This window comes from Triticum urartu, chromosome 6 (assembly GCF_003073215.2).
Source record: "Triticum urartu cultivar G1812 chromosome 6, Tu2.1, whole genome shotgun sequence".
Lineage (NCBI taxonomy): Eukaryota > Viridiplantae > Streptophyta > Magnoliopsida > Poales > Poaceae > Triticum > Triticum urartu.
In genome coordinates this window covers 263,734,320-263,754,812 of record NC_053027.1, presented here as the reverse complement: position 1 = coordinate 263,754,812, position 20,493 = coordinate 263,734,320, and the positions used below count along the sequence as shown (strand labels likewise).

Here is a 20,493-nt window from a genome sequence, read left to right as displayed (position 1 = left end):
GTTGTAAAACGACGGCCAGTGAATTGTAATACGACTCACTATAGGGCGAATTCTGAGTGTTCATGTTCTTTCTGCCTCTTGGCCCTTACCAAGCTGGTTTTACATCTGATGGGCTGCTCACCTTCGAAGTGTTGTTTTTGTTCACATTTTAAGGGATGTTTGCACTCCCACGGGTGTCTTAATCAAACACCTGACTCCCGAAGAGAGTCAAGGGGAAAATCAAGTTGGGGAAGGGCAAAGATAGATTCTAGTGCTTCAGATGGCTCTTCTGATGATCTAGAGGGAGATGATGGATTCGGCCAAATGAACATTACAAGGGAATCAAATGTTGGTATTAATCGTCTCTCAAGGGTCTCTTCACAGTTTCTTCCTCCAGAAGGTTCGCGCAAAGTTCGAGTCCCGTTGGGAAACTATGACCTGAGATACTCCTATTTGTCTGAGAGAGGTTACTACCCAGAGTCATTGGACAAACCAAACCAAGATAGCTTCTGCATACACACTCCATTTGGAACAAGCCCTGATGACCACTTCTTTGGTGTATTTGATGGTCATGGGGAATATGGAGCTCAGTGCTCGCAGTTCGTGAAACGAAGATTGTGTGAAAACTTGCTCCGGGATAGCCGGTTTCGTACTGATGCTGTTCAGGCTCTTCATTCTGCTTTCTTGGCAACAAATTCTCAGCTCCATGCGGACAGCTTGGATGATTCCATGAGTGGTACTACCGCGATCACTATACTGGTGAGGGGCAAAACATTGTACATTGCAAATACAGGCGATTCACGTGCTCTTATTGCTGAGAAAAGAGGAGAGTATATTATTGCTGTTGACCTGTCCATAGATCAAACTCCTTACCGGACCGATGAGGTTGAAAGGGTCAAGGAGTGTGGTGCCAGGGTTCTGACATTGGATCAAATAGAAGGACTAAAGAATCCAGATGCTCAGTGTTGGGGCAACGAGGAAAGTGACGATGGCGATCCTCCAAGGTTGTGGGTGGAAAATGGCATGTTTCCGGGAACTGCTTTTACTCGTAGTATTGGAGATTCTGTTGCTGAATCAATTGGCGTCGTCGCAAATCCTGAAATTTTTAACCTGGAGCTCAGTGCCAGCCATCCATTCTTCGTTATTGCTAGTGACGGAGTTTTCGAGTTTCTTTCTAGCCAAACAGTCGTAGACATGGTAAAGCCCATCTACTGCTGCTAATCTGTGGTTGTCTGTGTGATTCTTAATTTAGTTTCTGAATATCCTGTGAGCACCAAGTTTTTCGCTGGAATAGTAGAGATATACTCCCTCTGTAACTTAATATAAGATGTTTTTTAACACTGTCATGGACTCTAAAAATGTCTTACAAAAAGTTACGGAGGGAGTATATATTAGAGATCAAGCCCTTCTTCACCTATTGCATTGCATACATGTTGTGAATACTCTAATGTATAGTGTGACAGTATATTCAACTCTATGATGATGGATTTGCAGATTGCTAAATACAAGGATCCTCGTGATGCATGTGCTGCAATTGTTGCTGAGTCCTATCGTCTCTGGCTGCAGTATGAAACTCGTACGGATGACATCACAATCATACTTGTACATATTAACGGGTTAACTGATGTATGGATTTATCATTATAGTTTTCCTGTGTAGCTTCCATAGCAGTTATTTTATTTGATTACGTGGATAAACCTCGTCTTTCAACAGAGTGGTTCCACCCATACCGTATTGAAGGTGTCTTTACAACCATCACAGCAAGTAGTAGAACTGGTGGGCTCTGAATCACCATCCATCACAAGTTTGAACCCCAATAACCAGCGCTCCAGGCATGATCTATCACGTGCACGGTTGAGAGCTATTGAAAGTTCTCTGGAAAATGGTCAACTATGGATTCCTCCATCTCCATCACATCGCAAGACATGGGAAGAGCAAGTAAGGTCTACCCACTTTTCCATTGTGCAAAATTTAGTTCAGGACTTCTTATTATCTCCTACTGCTGACAAATCCTATAAACAAAATGATACAAAGGCACGTATTGGGAGGATACTACATGATCATTTCCTCTTCAGAAAGCTCACTGATTCACAACGCAATGTTTTACTTGATTGCATGCAACGGGTTGAGGCAACACCTGGGGATATAGTGGTGCAGCAGGTTATTATCCCCCGCTTTTCATTACGTCTTTTAGTGACATTTTGAGGCTGCTTAGAAGTATACAATAAGAAGATTGTATAATGCAGGGTGGTGAAGGCGACTGCTTTTATGTAGTTGGGAATGGTGAGTTTGAAGTTCTGGCCATGCAGGTAATGGTTTTGAAGCTTATATATTATGTTGGCTTCTGACGGTTTGCTTAAAGCGGGGCGAAAGCCTTTTCTGGTATATTATGTTAAAAATGCAAATCAAATAGAGAATATAATCAAGAATAGAGAGAAACCCAAAATCAGGAGGAAAATAATAACTGCACACAAACGTGCTGAGCCATAGCTCGCAACTCGGCCTCTGCACTCGAACGAGAAACTGCAGTCTGTTTCTTCGTCTTCCAGGAAATGAGGGAACCACCAAGAAAGACACCGTAGTCAGAAAGTGAACGGCGATCCGTAGGATCACTAGCCCACGTAGCATCCGAATAGGCCTGGAGCTGTAACGAGCTGGAACGGGGGAAAAGAGACGATGAGAGATCGTGCCACGAAGATATCGTAGAACACGAAGAAGGTGACTATAGTGAACTGAAGTGGGAGCAGAAACAAACTGACTTAGAATATGGACAGGATAGGAGATATCCGGACGAGTGACAGCAAGATACACAAGACTCCCAACAAGATGACGATAACGTGTCCGATCAGACAAGGGCACACCATCAGAAGCCCGAAGGTGAACATTGAGCTCCATAGGAGTCTCAGTAGTGCACTCATCACTAAGAGCCGCACGAGTAAGAAGATCCTGGATATACTTTTCTTGGGAAATAAAAAAGCCATCAGAGGTGGAGGAAACCTCAATCCCAAGAAAGTAACGAAGAGGACCAAGATCAGACATAAGGAACTGCTCATTAAGACGCGCCTTGACAAAGGCAATGTACTCAGAATCGTCGCCAGTGATGATCATGTCATCAACATATAGAAGAAGAAGAGTGCGACCACGAGCAGAAAGGTGGAGAAACAACGCTGGATCGTGATCACTGGGTGAAAACCCAACAGCGGTGACCACAGAGGCAAAACGCTCAAACCAAGCGCGAGGGGCTTGCTTAAGGCCATATAGAGAGCGACGAAGACGACAAACCATGCCATCGGGAACTGAATACCCAGGTGGTGGCTGCATATAAACCTCCTCACGCAACTCACCATTAAGAAATGCATTTTTAACATCAAGTTGTGACACACATCAGTGGCGAACAGAGGCCACGGCGAGAAGTGTGCGGACAGTGGTCATATGGGCCACAGGAGCAAAAGTCTCATCATAATCACGACCATGCTCCTGCTGAAAGCCACGAGCTACAAGACGAGCTTTATAACGCTCAAGAGAACCATCAGAGCGAGTCTTAATCTTATAGACCCACTCACAAGTGATGGGACGAATACGGGGAGGAAGAGAAACCAGATCCCATGTGTTGTTGCGCTCAAGTGCGGCAATCTCCTCTGCCATCGCAAACTGCCATTCAGGATGAGCAACAGCATCACGATAAGAGGTAGGCTCAAGTACAACCGAAAGGTCATATTTGCTAGGAGAATAGCGGTCAGGAGGAGGGCAAGGTCGAGCCCGAAGACCATAAGTCGGCTGGGACGTGGAAGACGGTGCACCAGAAGTAGATGGCACATCAGTAGATTCATCCATAACACATCGACGACGAGTATAATGAAAAGGAAAAGTGGGATGAGAAGGAACCACCCGAAGTGATGGAGATGGAGAAGACATCGGTGATGAAGGTGGGATGTCATGCAATAAGGAAGGAGAAGGAACGATAGGAGAAGACGGTGTCGGATCTGCAATAGTGGGACGATAAGGAGGAGTAGGAATATGAGGAACGGAGGGAGGTGTATCAGGAAACGTGAGAAAAGAGATATCCTCTACTGAAAAGGTCAAAGAGGATGGTCGTGGATAGAATGGACGAGACTCATCAAAAGTCACATCCCTAGAAATATGCATCCGTTGACCGACAGGATCCCAACACCGATAACCCTTATGCTCATCACTGTAGCCCAGAAAAACACACTCGACAGACTGAGCAGTTAGTTTGGTGCGTTCTCGAGGGGCAAGGAGAACATAACAAACACAACCAAACAATCGAAGAGCGGAATAATCAGGATGATGATCAAAAAGACGCTCTAGAGGAATACCTCCCTGTAGAGCAAATGAGGGTTGAATGTTTATGAGATATGTGGCAGTGGAGACAGCCTCAGCCCAAAAATGAGGCGGAAGAGAGGCGGCAATCATCATCGCACGAGCTGTCTCAAGAAGGTGGCGATGCTTGCGCTCAGCCACGCCATTCTGAGCGTGAGCACCGCGACAAGAGAATTGCGCAAGAGTACCCTGCTCAGCAAGAAAACCACGCAACATTTTGGAGATATACTCGCCAGCAGAATCAACACGAAACACACGAATAGGTGTAGAGAATTGAGTGTGGACCATGGCGGCAAAACACTTATAAATAGAAAGAACCTCGCTACGAGAAGACGTGAAGTAAAGCCAAGTGTAGCGAGAGAAATCATCTATAAAAATAATATAGTAGCGATGGCCCCCTTTGGAAGAGAAGGGAGCCGGTCCCCACACATCGGAATGAACTAAATCAAAAGGGCGTTGAGACACTGACTCACTTGTAGGATAAGGTAACTGAACCTGTTTACCAAGCCTACAACCCTGACACTGCAAAGAGACATCTCCTGAGACAGGCCCCAGAAGACCACGACAAACTAAAGACGATAGCCGAGAACCACAAAGGTGACCAAGGCGATGATGCCACTGCTGGAAGGAGCTGGTAGCAGAAGCGGCGATGGCAGATGTACTGGCGAGTGTAGTGGCAGCGGATGGAACATGAAGCCAGTCTGACTCCCAAAGCCCCTGGGAGTCAAGGCGGCGAGGGCCAGCTCCAACCAAAGCTTTCGTGTGATGATCCTGGACAGTGCAAGAATCAATGTCAAGAATGACGCGACAACCAGAATCAGTAAGCTGACTTGCAGAAAATAAGTTCATGGTAAGGCGAGGAACATAAGAAACATCTGGAACATGAAATGAAGAAGTGGAAAGAATGCCTCGACTAGCAACGGGTAGAGGAGTACCATCAGCAGTAAGAACATTAATAGGAAAATCGAGAGATCTAAGAGAGGACAAGACGGAGGAATCAAAAGACATATGAAATGAAGCTCCAGAATCCACAACCCATGGGGATGTACCAGACTGTGTAGATGGTGGTCGCTCAACACTAGAAGCACCAGTCACAGAGCCTGCAGTACCCGTCGAAGAACCTGAAGCAGCAAGTAGACGCTTAAGCTTCATAATAATATCCTGCTCAGTCAAGGAGACAGTAGACGACGTCGAGGAAGAAGCGCGGGTCCCAGTAGAAGAATTGCGCTCCCTATTATGCATATCACGCTTCTTCTTGAAGCAATCAGATTTGGGGTGACCATCTGTGTTGCAGTACCCACAATGAGTATGAGGACGATAGCGGCCCTCACGAGTGCGGCTCTCACTACCAAAAGGAGTGGGTAGTAGCGGCGGAGCACTCGAGCGAGAAGGTACTGATGGAGTAGCAGCTTGAGCAGCAAGCACAGATGGAACTTGAAGCAGACCAGCACCACGGAGGCGAGTCTCCTCAGCAGGAAGCTCAGAAAGCACCTCAGAAATAGGAACACGGCCACGAGCAAACAACTGAGCACGCCGAGGCTCAAACTCCCCACGGTGTCGCGACAGAAACTCATAGACACGCTGAAACTCCAAGTCGGACCTCACAGTCTGGCAACAGGCGCAAGTGCCACAAAAAGCAGTGCGAAGGGAGTCAAGCTGGCGCCAGATAGCAGAACTCTGAGTGTAGAACTCATCAATAGTGGAGTCTCCATGCTGAAGAGCATGCTCCTGACGTACCACAGACAAGTAGAGAGCATCACCAGAGGGCTGATAGCGCTGACGAAGACGAGTCCACATCTCAAACACAGTGCCGAGACCCATAAACTCAGAAGAAAACTGTGGTAGAACACTGGCAGTGAGGACAGCAGCTCCACGAGCATCATCATCACACCACTGAGTGTAAGCAGCCAGATCATCACGATAAACGGAAAGAGCATCCGAATAAACCACGACCTGCTGGTCATAAGTAGCAACCGCATCATCAGCAGCAACTCGGGCTGCAGCCCTATCATCATCAGAAGCATTTGCGGCAAGATCCGATGGAGGCGGCGGTGGGATAGGAGCCACAGGAGGAACCGGGCGCTGAGGACAAGGAACCTCGCCGGAAAGAACTCCCCAGAGATGAAGGCCATGCATGTGAATGCGCATAAAAGCAGCAAACTCAGCATAGTTAGCCCCATCAAAAATCACCGGGCGGCGTGGAATGGCGACATAGCCCAACGAGGTCGAAGACATGGTGCGCTCTCTATACCTCTTTTTTTAACCTTCTCTCTTTTTTTAATCAATCCACACAACCGATCAATGAATCCAGAGTAAGTCAAACGACAGAAGCAGCGCCCACAGCGCTCGTACACCAGAATCAGAGGAGCAAAGTTGCGGCGACCCGACCTGGGTGAGCCAAAGTCCAGCGGCGGCGGCCGGACCAGAGCGCCAGTCAGAGACGCGGAGGCGGCGGCCGGACCCGAGCGCCAGTCAGAGACGCGGCGACGACTGCCGGACCTCGAGCACCAGCCCGAGACACGGAGGCGGCGGCCGGACCCAGTGCCCAAGGCGCTAGGGCGGGCGGATCTGCAGCGGGATCCCCTAGAGGCGGCAGGGGCGCCCGTGGGCAGCAGGCAGGGCGGCGCCCCTAGCCTGTGCGGTGGTGGCCAACGGTCCATGGCCGGCGATGGGCTTCCCTGGATGCATGAGTGGTGGTGAAGCACTCCATGGATGATGTGGTGGACGACTCTTCCTGGAGATGGGTCGTGGCGGCCGCGGATCTGGCGCCCCGTCCAGATCTGCCGCAGTGTGATCTTCGTCGGCCTGCGGCATGTGGAGGGACCGGTGAGGGGATGGAGGATCTGACTGCAGCCTTGGCGGACTATGGTGACGTCTCTGAAGTCTTTTCCTTCTGGAGGCATCGTCGTTGCAGGTCAAATCAACTCGATCGGGATGTTCCGAGGGAAACCCTAGATCTGGGTCTACCGGATCGGACGATGACGACGCCTTCGGTGTCGTTCTCCCTCCAGAGGGCATCGTTTTGGATCAAGTTCTAGCTGGAGGGGACAAGAGGAGGAGCGGTGTTACATCTACGGCAAGGCCGAAGGCAGATCTTGGCGGCATGGCGCTGCGGAGTTTCGGCAACGGGCGCGTGTGGATGGATACGTGCAGGATGGTGGCGTTGTCTGGCGCCGTGATGGCGTCGACAGCTGGCCTGGCAAGGTTGATGCGTCAGTACCTGCTCTACAGATGGATCGGTGAAAGACGGCGGCGGCAGGCTCTGAGAGTGTGCCAGACCGGTGTGTGCCCCAGACCCAGCAATGCAGCTTGGTTGGGGCCTCCGGCTTTAGATGTTAGGCTTTGGTGTGATGTTTGTTTGGTATTCGGCTCAGACAATAGGCACCCCTTCATCGAGTGGATAGGAGTAGTGACAAATGTTGCCAAGATGGTGGATTCAGACTACCTGATATATTACCTTGTAAGGTCTTTGTGAATAATTAATAAAATGGCTGCATGCATCGCCCAGATGCAGAAGCCAGGGTCATCCTCCTTTTCTAAAAAAAGATATGAGGAGAGGAATAAACTTACAAGCTTAGGATTTCACAATGACACATCAACCGCCCTGTGTATATACAAATGGAAGAATAGTACAAAATGACTTCCAAGTTTTTTTCTGCAGAAAAATGACTACTAAGTTGGAAAAAAATACGAATCTGGGGGATCTGCCTAACAAAGTAACAAGTACTGGCCGAATAGAAAATTAATCCCAAGTATTTATATGCACAATAGGCCACTGAATACAGTCAAAAGCGAGGGATCATGTTGCACATCCAATTGAAACTATTCACCATATACCTCAGCTTGTTCAATTGAGCCGATACCGACCCCTTATTTTTTTAGAAGATGTGCAACGAAGGCTACCCTTGCTTTTGGTTGATTTTCAGGAAACCAATAGTAGATACAGGAGGAGGTGGTATTTTGCAAACAATTAGTTGATTTGCAATACCCTTTTTATTGAACTTCGAGGGATTACTTTCGTTCCAGCATTCGCTAAAGGATGAAAGGATAGGAATAGTCATATCGGCCGGGACTTCTGTTGGATAGCATACGTTCGCCATTTCTTCCCTTTTTCAAGGATTGATAATGTTCGTAACATGCCGTTGAGCCAAGTCAAGCGAAAGACTTATTCGAAGAAAGCTTTAAGAGAGTTTGTTGTCCCACGCCTTTTTGATGGTGAACCTCCTACTGCTTCTTCCAATTCTGAAACTGGGATTGGCCTGTTGACTTTGCCCTTCCTTTAGATAAAGAGCCCCCAGTTTTGCCAAAAGACCTCTGCGTGTCGTCATTCAACTCCTCACAAGCCTGTCGTTGGGCTACTTGCGTCTTCGGCAGATACAAAGGAGACGTGACGGTCGGTGAAATAGCCCTCCAACTCGTAGCTCTTCTTGCTTAACATGAAAATTCTCCTTTCCGGTGAAAACGAGAAAGAAAGATGTCAACTACTAAATGTGCTGCTTTGTGAATTTGATACTAGGTAGTTCTCCCCCCTCAGCAAGCAAGTAGCCTTTGCGACTTACATCTCTGCTACAGGAGGGTATGAACCCCCGGATCTAGGCGAGGTGATGGCGGGGAACTCCAACAGGTTTTGGTTTCCTCCCCATTGATTGATTGAGCCCAAGACTGCTTGACGACTTTCGGTGTGGGGTCAGCTTGAGCCGAGGTCGTCTCGTAACAGGAATAGGAAGAATAACAAACAAGCACACAAGCAGGAATAGGAATATTGGCTGTCACTATCCTCTGGTTAGCAATCAACTACGGAGCTGGCAACTCACAAGCCAGCAAGTCAACCTCTGTCAGATCTTCGGCCCAGTTTATGGACGAAACTGACTCTACTTCCTCATTCAGGCAATCAGGCTGATATGAACTGCAAAAGTTTTCATCTTTAGCATGGATATCGTAGGTATAAATGAAAGAATCTGGAATCAGGAAGTTGTTTCGTTCTCTCGATATGCAGAGGGGAGAGCATGCCTTGTCTTAGGCAGTATATCAGTCGTTAACGATCTTACCGGGACACATCCAATTAAAACTAGAATCCCAACCTCTTTGGAAGAAGCTCCAAATAGAAAAAAATTCAGAGCGGGGAATCTTCCTACAAACTAAAATGTGTTAAATATATATATATATATATATATATATATATATACCTCTGCCTAGAAAAACTGGAGTTTCAGGCACCCTCGTGGGAGACATTGGATGTTGTCAACGGGCCTTAAAATGCTCAATGAAAGATCTACTTCTTATTTTTTGCTTAACTATCTAATACTTCCTCCGATCCAAAATAAGTGTCGCAGTTTTGAACTAAGTTATTATGGATCGGAGGGAGTAACTTCTTATCTTAGTTCAGGCATAAAGAGGAAAAACACTATGTTCCTTTTTATGCCAATTCATCAAGCTCCCAACTGCACTGCCGGAAATTTGAATCCGCGTGATGTATTGCTATTTTTTATGTGGTTGTTTTCTTAGCCTCCTCATGTGAAAATCATGGTCCGCCACTGGGTGCTACCTTGTTGGTGGCCATGTATGAAGCGATGAAAAGTAGCAGTGGAAGCAAGTTGTCTCTGTGATTGGTATTACAGAGCTACCTAGTGGTCATTTCACAAACCTTTTCCGTATATGCTGCTTATATCCAGATTTGAGTTTAACCATGCAGTTCAAGAAATTAAATCAGTTCATAAATTATTTATTTTATTTTAATATCTATGCTATGATTATCGAAGGCTAAGCTGATGAAAGATATATAAACAGGAAGAAGATGGGAAGGAAGTGACCAAGGTCTTGCATCGGTATACTGCTGACAAACTATCTTCCTTTGGAGAGCTAGCATTGATGTGAGTCAGTTTTACTCATTGTTTTATTATACTGTTTCAGTATGCTTATAAGCTAAGTTTCTGTAGAAAATACTTGGGTGAACACCTGTTACCCCTAGTGTTACCATTCAACACGCATACGTGTGCGAGGTGGTGAATAATGGTCAGCTCTCAGTGTCACATTGATTTTATCAGTCAGTACATAATTAAGCTTTTCTTCTCTGCACCTAAATATGGAGCTTAGAGCCGTACTCAACCATTGGCCCTTGTAATCAGTCACTCGATCATTTCCAAGGACATACAACACTAAGTGCCAAAATTGAAAGCTAATGCATTATTCTCTTTTGTCAATAAAGGGCACTTTCATTGACTCAAAATGTAGCATCAAGTGGATACAAAGCTTGATGAGCAACACCCAGCCTCTGCATAGCTAGAACGCACACGGTCAATACCAACAGCCTGACAAAATGAAAATTAAAAACCGACATATCGCAACAGAAGAGTCATAGGACTGACACTATTCCTATGTCGAATAAGGTGGTGGACTGATCCGGAGACTATGCTGCCACCCATGTTGGGTCAAAACTTCCATGGCCACCTGCTCCAACCGCATACACACCACCTAGAACAGCGGTTGGCACTCCGTTCGGTGTAGCGTAGACCACCTACGAAGCGAGTGCGAGAATAACCTGTGAAGGAGAACAATTTTTGCCATTAAAGACCAAATCATTTGTACATAGCCAAACGATCATAACAAGGCATACGCTCCCATTCTTATTAGCGTTTTGAACCTATTTGGAATACTGTCCAACCAATGGGCACAAATATTGGCAACACTTGTTGGCAGATACAAATTAAACGCTACTTGGATGACTAACCATGTAGAACGTGCAAACTTGCACTGAAAAAGGAGGTGTTTGATTGTCTAACCGTGAGTACAAAAACTACAGTTCTTACTTCCTGCCAATTTGTAGGTAAACGTTTACACCCGGCGCGTCGGCCGAACATTGGGCCGGACGCACGCGGGACGTTCAATCGGGAAGCATCACGTGGCCAGAACAAACCGTGACCCTACCTTATCCCTTCGCTATGCGTTGCCTTCCTCTTCCTCTCTCTCGCTCTCCAGCTGCTCCCCTGTCGTCTGAGCGCGCCCCGCGGCCCTCGTCGACTGTGCGCCGGTGAGCTGCTACCAGAGGTGGCCGGAGATACGAGGCGGAGTGCGCGCCGGCGAGATCCTCCCCCCTCCCTCCACGCGGCATGAAAACCACATCCGAGAGCTTCGTAAGGGGCGGGGTGGAGCTGCAACGGCACACGGCCATGACGCGATGAGCGGCGCGTCGTTGGAGCTGAACGACGGACGACGAGCCGATTAATGTTGCAACCGCTCGTGCGAATTGCTGGAACCAGCATTCCGGAGAGCTACAACGAGTAGCGATGGTGCGGCCGCCACGACAATGTTGCAACCGGCGTCTCTTTTTGCTGGAATCGGTGTCGCGTTTTGCTGGAAGCCCCATCGCAAGATCGATGAAATGCTGCAACCAGCATGGTAATTTGCTGGAACCATTGTCATGGTTTGCTGGAACTGGCTTTTTCCTCACTCAATGATGACCACGGTGACCGCGGCTCATGTAGTGCGTTTTTTCTCCTCTTTTTTTTTGCTGGAACCCAGTGTCTCTATTTGCTGGAACCGTACACATTTTTTGCTACCATCCTTTTTTGATTTGCTGGACCAGACCAATTTTTTGCTACCACCGTATTTTAGTTTTGCTGGAAGCAGCTTTTTTTTTTTGCTACAACCCGTCTTCTGGTTTTGCAACGGCGGCCCACGCCGGAAACCGTTGGCGACGGGACCGGAGGGGGGGGGGGGGGGGGGGGGGGGGGGGGGAGGGGGAGCTGCCACCATTGATGACCGGAGTTACAACAGAGGGGGTTGTAAATCATCGACGGGCTTTTTGCTGCAACGTCGGCAGCCACATGGCGCGGCGAGATTGGCGGCGCTGCACCGGGTCGCGACGGGATAGGCAGAGGAAAGGTGGGACAGCCGCGAGGCGAGAGGCACGAAGCAGGCAGCACGGCGGCGCTCGCGACGATGCTGCAAGCAGGAGGGCAGGGCAGGGGAAAGGAGGAGACGGAGATTGAAGACGAAGCGGAAGGAAGAAGATTTCGCTGGAGATCCAATCGGGCGGCTATAGGTGCCTGTATCGGGCGGCTGGGGGCCGACCGGCCGAAACTTTCGGCCGGCGCACCGGCGCCCAGTACTGCCCCAATTTGTAACACCCTACATAACCACCGGACCGCATTGGATTTATGGGCTGCTTGTACAGCGAGGGGAGCACCTATTTGAGGCATTCTGCGTCAAGAAGTCATCCTTTCGCAGAGGATTCGCGCGACTGGGCCGGCCCGTTAGGATTGAAGTCAGCAAAAATTCGTAGAAAGAAAACTGTGCACGAGCTGGAATTTGAACTATAGACCTCCCGTGTGTGTAGTGCCGATCAAGCCTTCATGGCAAATATTTAGCTCGAAGTCAAATGAACTAAAAATACTGGCATAAATTGAGCATTACTTAAAAACTGCAAACACTTTTTTGAAATTACAGAACAAAATTTTGAATTTTAGATCAATTTGAAAATCCTGATGATTTTTTCTGTACGTGAACAAAAAATTAAATGGAAACCTTTTTTGTAAAGCGCGAACAAATTTTCAAATTTTAGAACAATTTTGGAAAACGCAAACATTTTTAAATTGGTGAACATATTTTGAAAACAGGTACAACTTTTGAAATGCAGAACAAAATTTTGAACATGAGAACAATTTTAAAATCCTGAAGATTTTTGTGTACGTGAACAAAAAATTGAAAATGGAATCTTTTTTGTAAAACGCGAGCAAATTTTCAAAATCCAGAACATTTTTGAAAACACAAACATTTTTAAATCCGGACGTCGTCTGTGCGTTAACCAAGGGAAGCAGCACGCCAACGTAAGAAGTGTCGGCGACGCGCAAGATTGGATCGGGAGGGCGAGTTGTGGCGCTCGAAAAAAAAACCTAGCTCTGATACCATGTTAAGCTTCATGCACTAGTCAGCGCAACCAAAAGTCTGAAATTATGGAAAGGGCTAGTGCAGTGCACATATATTGTAACATATATAGAGTACAAGACTTGGAGGGGAAGAAGTCTCTCTTAGAGATAAGGTAGGATTGTATAGGAGAGATTACAAACAATCTTAACAAATCCTATCCTACCATAACCTATAAACAAAGACAACTGGATGAAGACACTGCAGTTCGCTCACCTCCCACCACCATGAGGGGCATCCTTGGCGCACCAAGGCGATCTTGCACCTGATCCACCACCAATTAGACACGATCTGACATGGTCGGCCCTAGCAGGTTCGAAAGGGCGTGCAAGACATAATAGCATGCACACCAACCAGGGGTCATACTTCCAAGAACAACGCCCCCAGGAGGAAGCGACATTGAGGTCGCCATCGTTTGATCTAGGTTTTCACCCTGAGGACTAGAGCACAAGGAATGACCCACGAGGGTGCCGCCCTTGTGGTCAGCGACAAAGGTCGTGCAACCTTTTTCAGCGCAACAATCATTGCTCAGGCACTTGTGCAACAAAGCAAAGATACAACAACAAAATCATATCGCCATCTACTATCGCGCCAGCCCAAAAACTTGTTTGACCTACCACCCTGGTTATGGGTGGGAAGCCCGGAAACCTGGTTAGCCCACCACCTTGCGAACGGTGAACATATTTGGAATTTTGTTCCAACATACGATTAGAAAATGTAAATGTCTTTCAAATAAATATTCACGTGTTTAAAATTTTCCTTTTTTAAAGAAGTTAAAAGGTTTACTTATGCCAGATACAATTAACTTGCGTGTATTACCTTTATTCTAAAAGAATTGTACTGTTTGAACAAACTATATCTCCTGCTGAAAAAACACATATTCCTTGAATATTTTTACAAAGACAATGTCCAAAAGAATTTTTTAGATAAACATAAAACTACAAAAAAAATGAACCAAAAAACTGAAAGAGGAATAATGAATAACTTTAGAAGTAAAGTTTTTTTCAAAAAGGAGGGTTTACCCCTGGCCTCTGCATCATCCCATGCACACAGCCATACTTATTAAGGTTAGTGTCAAACATCCAGTACGACGTACATACAGTAACAAGCAAAAGAGCACAATGCTCGAAATAACCAGGCACTAACAAGATACAATGACTCAATATCATTTTGTCGGTTGCACCCATAGTCCATTAACCCATTGTCCTCCACGCGAAGAACGGTAGACCACACGCAAAAGTTGGTGGCTCTGTAGATGACCTGCAAGAAGTTTTGGAAACTTGTATTTGTTCAAGATGAGGTCATTACAACAATTCCATAATGCCCATAGTAATTCGCGAACACCAACATGTATTTGTGCCTTAAGTACTGAGGGAACTACCGAACATATTCGTCATGCTAGCTGGGGGTAGTAGATTAAAAGCTTTATTCACCATACCAATGTTGCAAATGGGCATGCTTGAAACAAATGTTGAATAGTTTCCTCCTGATAACAAAAGCAACATTTCTTGCATCCCTCCCTGCCAACGACGACTGGCCAGGTTATCCTTGGTGAGAACTATACCGTTGTGCAGGAACCACATAAAAATCTTTAATGATTCACCCCTCCCCCCGCGTCGCCCCCGTGTGCGACCGGGGGGAAACCCTAGCCGCCGCCGGTCCAAGTTCTTCCCTCGTCCCCCCTCCCCCTCCTCGTTGCCGCCGGATTCCGCTGGCGGGCAAAGCCCTACCGGCGTGGGCGGCGGCGAGGCTTCCTCTCTCCCCTGCGCAGTGGTGGATGGCGCGGACCGGCACCGTCAGGTGGGGGCGCTGCGCTGCGTGGGGCATGGCTGCGTTTGGCGGCGAGCTCGCTGGCGTGGAGGGCCACGTCGGAGATGGTGGGGTGTGTCGGGCGTGGCGGCGCCAATTCGGGGCAGTCGAGACCTTCGGCTGCTCGGCCGCGTTAGGCAGCGCGGGGAGATGGCGGCGGCTTGGCTGGGGCGCCACGCAGGGTGTTCGCCGGGGTGGTGCTCCCCAGCATGCTCTGGTGCGAAGCTGGTGGTGAGCCCTGTGCCGGGCATGGAAGCGGTGGGGCGGGGCTGCCTCTGATCTGGCGGCGCTGTGCTGTTGGCTTCCTGGTGGTTGCGTGCCCGGTGTCTCCGACGCTTGGAGCTCGCCGGGCGGCGCGGGTTGGGTTGTAGCCCGGTGTGGCTGCTGCTCCGGTCGTGGGTGGCCCCACAGCAGCTTGGCAGGTTAGTTGCGGCAGCGGCTAGCATGTTTCAGCGCCAGCTCGTCCGTACGCGGCTTGTGTCGGCCTCCGATCCCTCTCCTCATCGTCCGGGCGCTACTTTTTTCGAAGGGTTGGCCCTCTCCTAGCTGCGGTCCATCGCTCATCTCGTGGCCGGTGTTGCAGGACCGAGCTCGTCTCCCACCCCGCTGCAGGACCGACCTCGTCTCGTGCCCGGTGCTGCAGGACGGGTCGATGGACGCCAGTTTTGGCCGGTCTATTGGGTCTCAGCCAGGGGTGCGAAAGGTGGGGTCTTTCCGCTCGCCCCTTTGGTTGGGGTAGCAGCGGGTCTCGGGTGAGGTGGTGTCAAGGTCTTGGATGCCGGGGGGGCGGCCCAGGTGGTGGCAGCGCGGTGCTCATGGCCAAAGCCCGTGGCTCGGTGCTGCCCGATGGCCATGGCCATGTGGGCAGTGTGCTAGCTGGGGTGTGGCGTTCGGTGGCGGTGAGTGTTGGCCGGGGTGAAAACCTCTATCTTCGGACGGACTGGCGGCGGCGAAGCTCGTTCCCTTCTTGAAGGCGTTGTCGCGGCTCTCATTGCCCGTCGTGTTGCTCCTCTGATCCTCGGATCGAGCGCTGGTGGCGCTCCGCTGTCGTAACTTTCCTGAAGGCGCCGCCTTGGAGCCCACGGTTCGTCGTATGCAGCTTCATATCTTCGCGGTGGCGTGTTCACGGTTGAAGGCCCCGGTTGCTCTTGTAGTGCTAGGGGTGGTGTTGCCGTGCTCAGAATGTATCCTGCGTTGGGTGTGTGTGCGTGTGTTGTGTTGGCGTGCGTTTGTACCGGGTTGTTGATGATTGTTGCTTTATATATAAAGCGGGGCGAAAGCCTTTTTGGTAAATCTTTAATTTCAAGGGAACCTTAAACTTCTATATATATATTGATCTTGCAAGACCGTACCAGTATTAATACCATCAGCCTACATCGATTTTATGGTAAAACTACCAGGATTTATTAGCTTCCACCGAAACGAGTCGTCATCACCTTATCGGTTGGCCACCATCAACCTCTGAACCAAACAATCCAATAAAATTTCGTTCTTGTTGGGTCTGGCCTGGCCGCCCTAAGTATCTCCCCCATACCATGACTTGACTTAACCATATACTATATGAATAAGCAGTCCAGACGGATATAGGTGACACTCAGTCCCTCACTATTTAGCACATCTAATTACCATTTGTTTATAAACAAACAGGTATAACAAGCCACTTCAGTCTTCGGTCCGTGCCGTGACTAATGGAACATTATGGGCTCTAAAGCGGGAGGATTTCCGGGGAATTCTGATGTCAGAATTTTCAAACATACCATCACTGAAGTTGCTCCGATCTGTACAACTGTTTACAAGATTGACAGTGCTTCAGCTAAGTCAACTTGCCGACTCACTTGTTGAGGTATCATTTGCAGATGGACAAGTAATAGTAGACAAGGTATACTGCCTGAAAATTGTTTTTTTAATGAAATGGAAGCTTTTATTGATTGTTTGTACCATATCAGGGAGATATAATCACAAAAGAGTTCACTCCCCACCTCTGCATCTGCAATGCACACGGCCAAAAGAAAACATATCGGCATGCTCTTCTGCAAACTTATGGGATCCTTGAATGGTTATTAATTGTTTCTTTTGTGAACCCTTTTTCAGGATGATGACGTCTCTTCTCTATATATTATTCAAAGAGGCCATGTGAGACTTACAGTAGCAGCTGATAGGTTAAATTCAGATTCGTGGGATCTTCTTAGTACTCATGGAAAGCAGGTCCAACAGAGTCAAGAAAGTGGTAATTATGTGGTTGAGATAGATGAGGGAGGTCACTTTGGAGAGTGGGCTCTCATTGGAGAGACTATCACATTTACTGCTAGCTCAGTTGGTGATGTGATCTGTTCTACTATAGCAAAAGAGAAATTTGATTTAATTGTTGGGTCTTTGCCTAAACCATCACAGGCTGATTCCATGTACTGTACATGTAACATATTTTTCATAGTCACCCAGGAGATGTTTCTCAGCCACTGAGCTTATCATTTCACGACATATATGCAGGCTTAAAAGTTCTCTTATCCCAAAGGAGAACCAGCATTGTGCGGATGACGATTTGCCCTTCAGGAGGGTTCAGCTATCTGATTTGGTAGGGGGTTAGTATTTCAATTTCTTTTCTCTAATGTCAATGTTTCTATCAGGGGAAAGATTTGGTCAGATCATTGCCGATGCATGGTTCTATATATGTTCACAGGAATGGAAGGAGTGCATATATGCCGCTGATTGCAGCGAGATCGGTCTTGTCCAAATTAGAGGCTCTGGTATGACGATGAATTCAGCTTGGCTGTCCTTTGTTATCAGATGTATCAATTTTCTAACGGCCATACATGACTTTTAGCTAATCGTGTTCTGTTTCCTTTGTGCTAACCATCAACCAGACAAGATGAAAAGCTTCAAAAGGTTTTATATTAAGAGGGTAAATGATCTCTGTAAGGAAAAGCAGGTGTTTCAGGAGAAAGACATGATGAAAACTTTGAGCAAATCAGCTTGTGTGCCAGAAGTTTTATGTACTTGTGCGGATCAATCATATCTTGGAATACTGCTGAATTGTTGCCTTTGTTGCTCACTGGCTTCAATACTTAATGCACCACTAAGTGAGTCATCCGCACGATTCTATGCAGCTTCAGTTGTTGTTGCTCTAGAAGAACTTCATCGGGTAAGATTTTCATTTTCTGCATTTGAGAGACTAATAGGGCAGCCGGGTGCATGTAGCTCCCGCTTGCCAGGGTCCGGGGAAGGGTCCGACCATTTTGTGTCTTTTCTGCAGACATTAAAAAAAATTGTATTATGTTTCATATCATGAGCTTATCTACAATATGCATCTAAGTATGTACAATATTTCAGAGGTCTATTCTTTACAGAGGTGTTTCAGCAGATATTCTTATGCTCGACCGATCGGGATATCTGCAGGTGATTATCTGACCTTAAGGTATCTGGTGATAGAACTACCATTTGTTGCAGAGAATGTTCATGCTTCTAATAAGCACTTTTTGAGGAATGTAAAACTAATACACATGTTCATCTAGCCCTAAGACCATAGCATACAAATATATAATCCTTCTTCGACCAGGACAAATTTTGATTGTTGCGTAGTTTCTAATTTACTAAATTGACATTTAATGTGACAGGAGAGCAGATAGCATCGCTGTTCTAATGATAAAAATGTATTTATGTGTGACAGGTAGTTGACTTCAGGTTTGCGAAGAAGTTGGAAGGTGAAAGGACTTACACAATATGTGGCATCGCTGACTCTCTACCTCCAGAGGTTGTTCTTGGCAGGGGGCATGGGTTTACTGCTGATTGGTAAGTGGTTATCTACCCCCATTTTTGTGTAAGACCTTCCAAATTATGCGTGCTGTGAATTATTGTTGTCATGGATGTCTTTGTTGTTGTCATTGTTGCCGTCGGTGTCAGTGCCGACATGCCCATTTTCCTCTAGAAGATGCTTTCAGTGCCGAAAACACAGCAGATGGAGACATATAAAAACCTAATCTCTCCCAAGAAGCAAGATTGAAGTAGATACGAAATTACAAATTCTCTTAAGGAAAGAATGCACATTAATATTTTTTGCACTACATTCTTCAGCTGGAAAGCTATGAGTTTGCGATTTGTATGTATATCTATAGTTCTGTAAACATTAAGCAATAGTTATTTTGCTTTTGTATGATCAGGTGGGCGCTTGGAGTATTGATTTATTTCATGCTGCAATCAGACATGCCATTTGGGTCCTGGAGGGAGAGCGAGCTAGAACCTTTCGGTAAGATTGCGAAAGGTCGCCTAATTATACCATCAGCTTTCAGTGTGGAAGTTGGTGACCTTATAACCAAGGTTGTATCCGTGCTCCAATGTTTGTACTTTCATTGTTCATATATATCTTTGACCTTATTTGTTCTATGTGCAATAAGGCAACTCAATTTTGTGGTTTCTCTGGCCAGCTACTTGTGGTAGATGAAAATACACGCCTTGGAGCCACAGGTGCTGACGCTGTGAAGGAACATCCCTGGTTTGATGGCATTGACTGGAAACAAATAGCAGATGTCACTTCAAGAGTACCTCAAGAAATCTCTAATCGCATCGACATATATGTAGAAACTCTTCAGCAGGATTTAACAGTGCCCCCTTCCATCCTGACTGAAGATCCTGCTGATATGACTACTCCAGAGTGGATCAAAGATTGGTAATTTCAGATGAATGCTGACAGATTGGTGCTATTTAAGAAAACTTTTGATTTTTTGCGAGCATTTTCATATCTTGTGAAAACAAGAATCTAAGTTTTGTCAAAAAGATAAATGGTCAAGCTGCAATCATTTATTCAGTGCCATCAAAACGAGAAAATAGTGATAAATTGGTTTCTAATAAGGCACCAACATTGGATTGTAAGTTGGCTAATAATCCATGTGATACATATGTATGGATATCCATCTTTCATTTGTCAATTATTTTGCAATTTTCATGTTTTGCTATCCATCTGTGTGATTTTGTATAAAAAAATTATGAGAAAAAACAAGAGCCGTGTGTCTGAAGGTACTTGGCTGTAACTTGTGCTCTTTATGTAAGACGAGGATTCAACATGGGTGACTGGTGGGGCTCTTGTGTGATGGCAAGCTTTGCCATGAAGACGGCGGAGGGCAGCCATCCTGGAGTGAAGCCAACGAGTGGGGTGAAGGCTTCGGGGAGCCTCCTCGATATTCTCCCTGTATCTTCGTAGAGCCCTTTGAGGTATTGGTGGGGGCTCGATGCCCGTCGCCTTCCTTGTGCTCTTTAGGGGTGTTTGTTTCCAGGGACTTTTTGATGTAGGGACTAGAAAAAATCCTTGTTAGAAACTTTTTAACCAAACGGGAGGGACTATTAGGGACTAAAATTTGTTTTTTGGGACTAAATGAAGAAGACTCTCAAAGAGTCTTTTTTGGGACTTTTAGGGACTTTTCCAACAATGCCCCTCCATGCATCCATTGGCCC

At 46.9% G+C, this 20,493-nt stretch overlaps 1 protein-coding gene and 1 long non-coding RNA gene across 9 annotated transcripts; both read left to right on the top strand.

The window, feature by feature from the left end:
• Positions 1–50: 50 nt before the first annotated feature.
• Positions 51–19,970, top strand: LOC125513173 (protein phosphatase 2C and cyclic nucleotide-binding/kinase domain-containing protein). Of its 8 annotated transcripts, none has more exons than XM_048678201.1 (15): positions 51–1,176; positions 1,474–1,605; positions 1,693–1,917; positions 2,014–2,139; positions 2,226–2,288; positions 10,108–10,190; positions 16,699–16,930; positions 17,143–17,453; positions 17,539–17,623; positions 17,729–17,795; positions 17,913–18,190; positions 18,379–18,444; positions 18,716–18,837; positions 19,206–19,362; positions 19,470–19,970. In XM_048678201.1, the coding sequence occupies exons 1-15, from the start codon at positions 109–111 to the stop codon at positions 19,713–19,715; spliced, it is 3,261 nt and encodes a 1,086-aa protein (XP_048534158.1). In that variant the 5' UTR covers positions 51–108; the 3' UTR covers positions 19,716–19,970. The 8 variants fall into 8 exon arrangements, 4 of the variants coding, with proteins under 4 accessions (XP_048534158.1, XP_048534157.1, XP_048534159.1 ...); XM_048678204.1 differs by having other exon boundaries at positions 889–1,176; positions 1,474–1,555; XM_048678200.1 differs by having other exon boundaries at positions 1,693–2,139.
• On the top strand, positions 12,031–16,344 carry LOC125513174. The gene is made up of 2 exons (XR_007285722.1): positions 12,031–15,473; positions 15,635–16,344. It is a non-coding gene; the product is annotated as an uncharacterized LOC125513174 (long non-coding RNA).
• Positions 19,971–20,493: the final 523 nt, after the last annotated feature.

Bases quoted from the DNA above. Each gene is read 5' to 3' on its own strand.
- LOC125513173 (XM_048678200.1), top strand. From the start codon at position 109: ATGGGCTGCTCACCTTCGAAGTGTTGTTTTTGTTCACATTTTAAGGGA. The intron at 10,191-16,698 runs GTGAGTCAGTTT...ATAAACAAACAG, and splicing joins TTTGGAGAGCTAGCATTGAT to GTATAACAAGCCACTTCAGT. The intron at 18,838-19,205 runs GTAAGTGGTTAT...TTGTATGATCAG, and splicing joins CATGGGTTTACTGCTGATTG to GTGGGCGCTTGGAGTATTGA.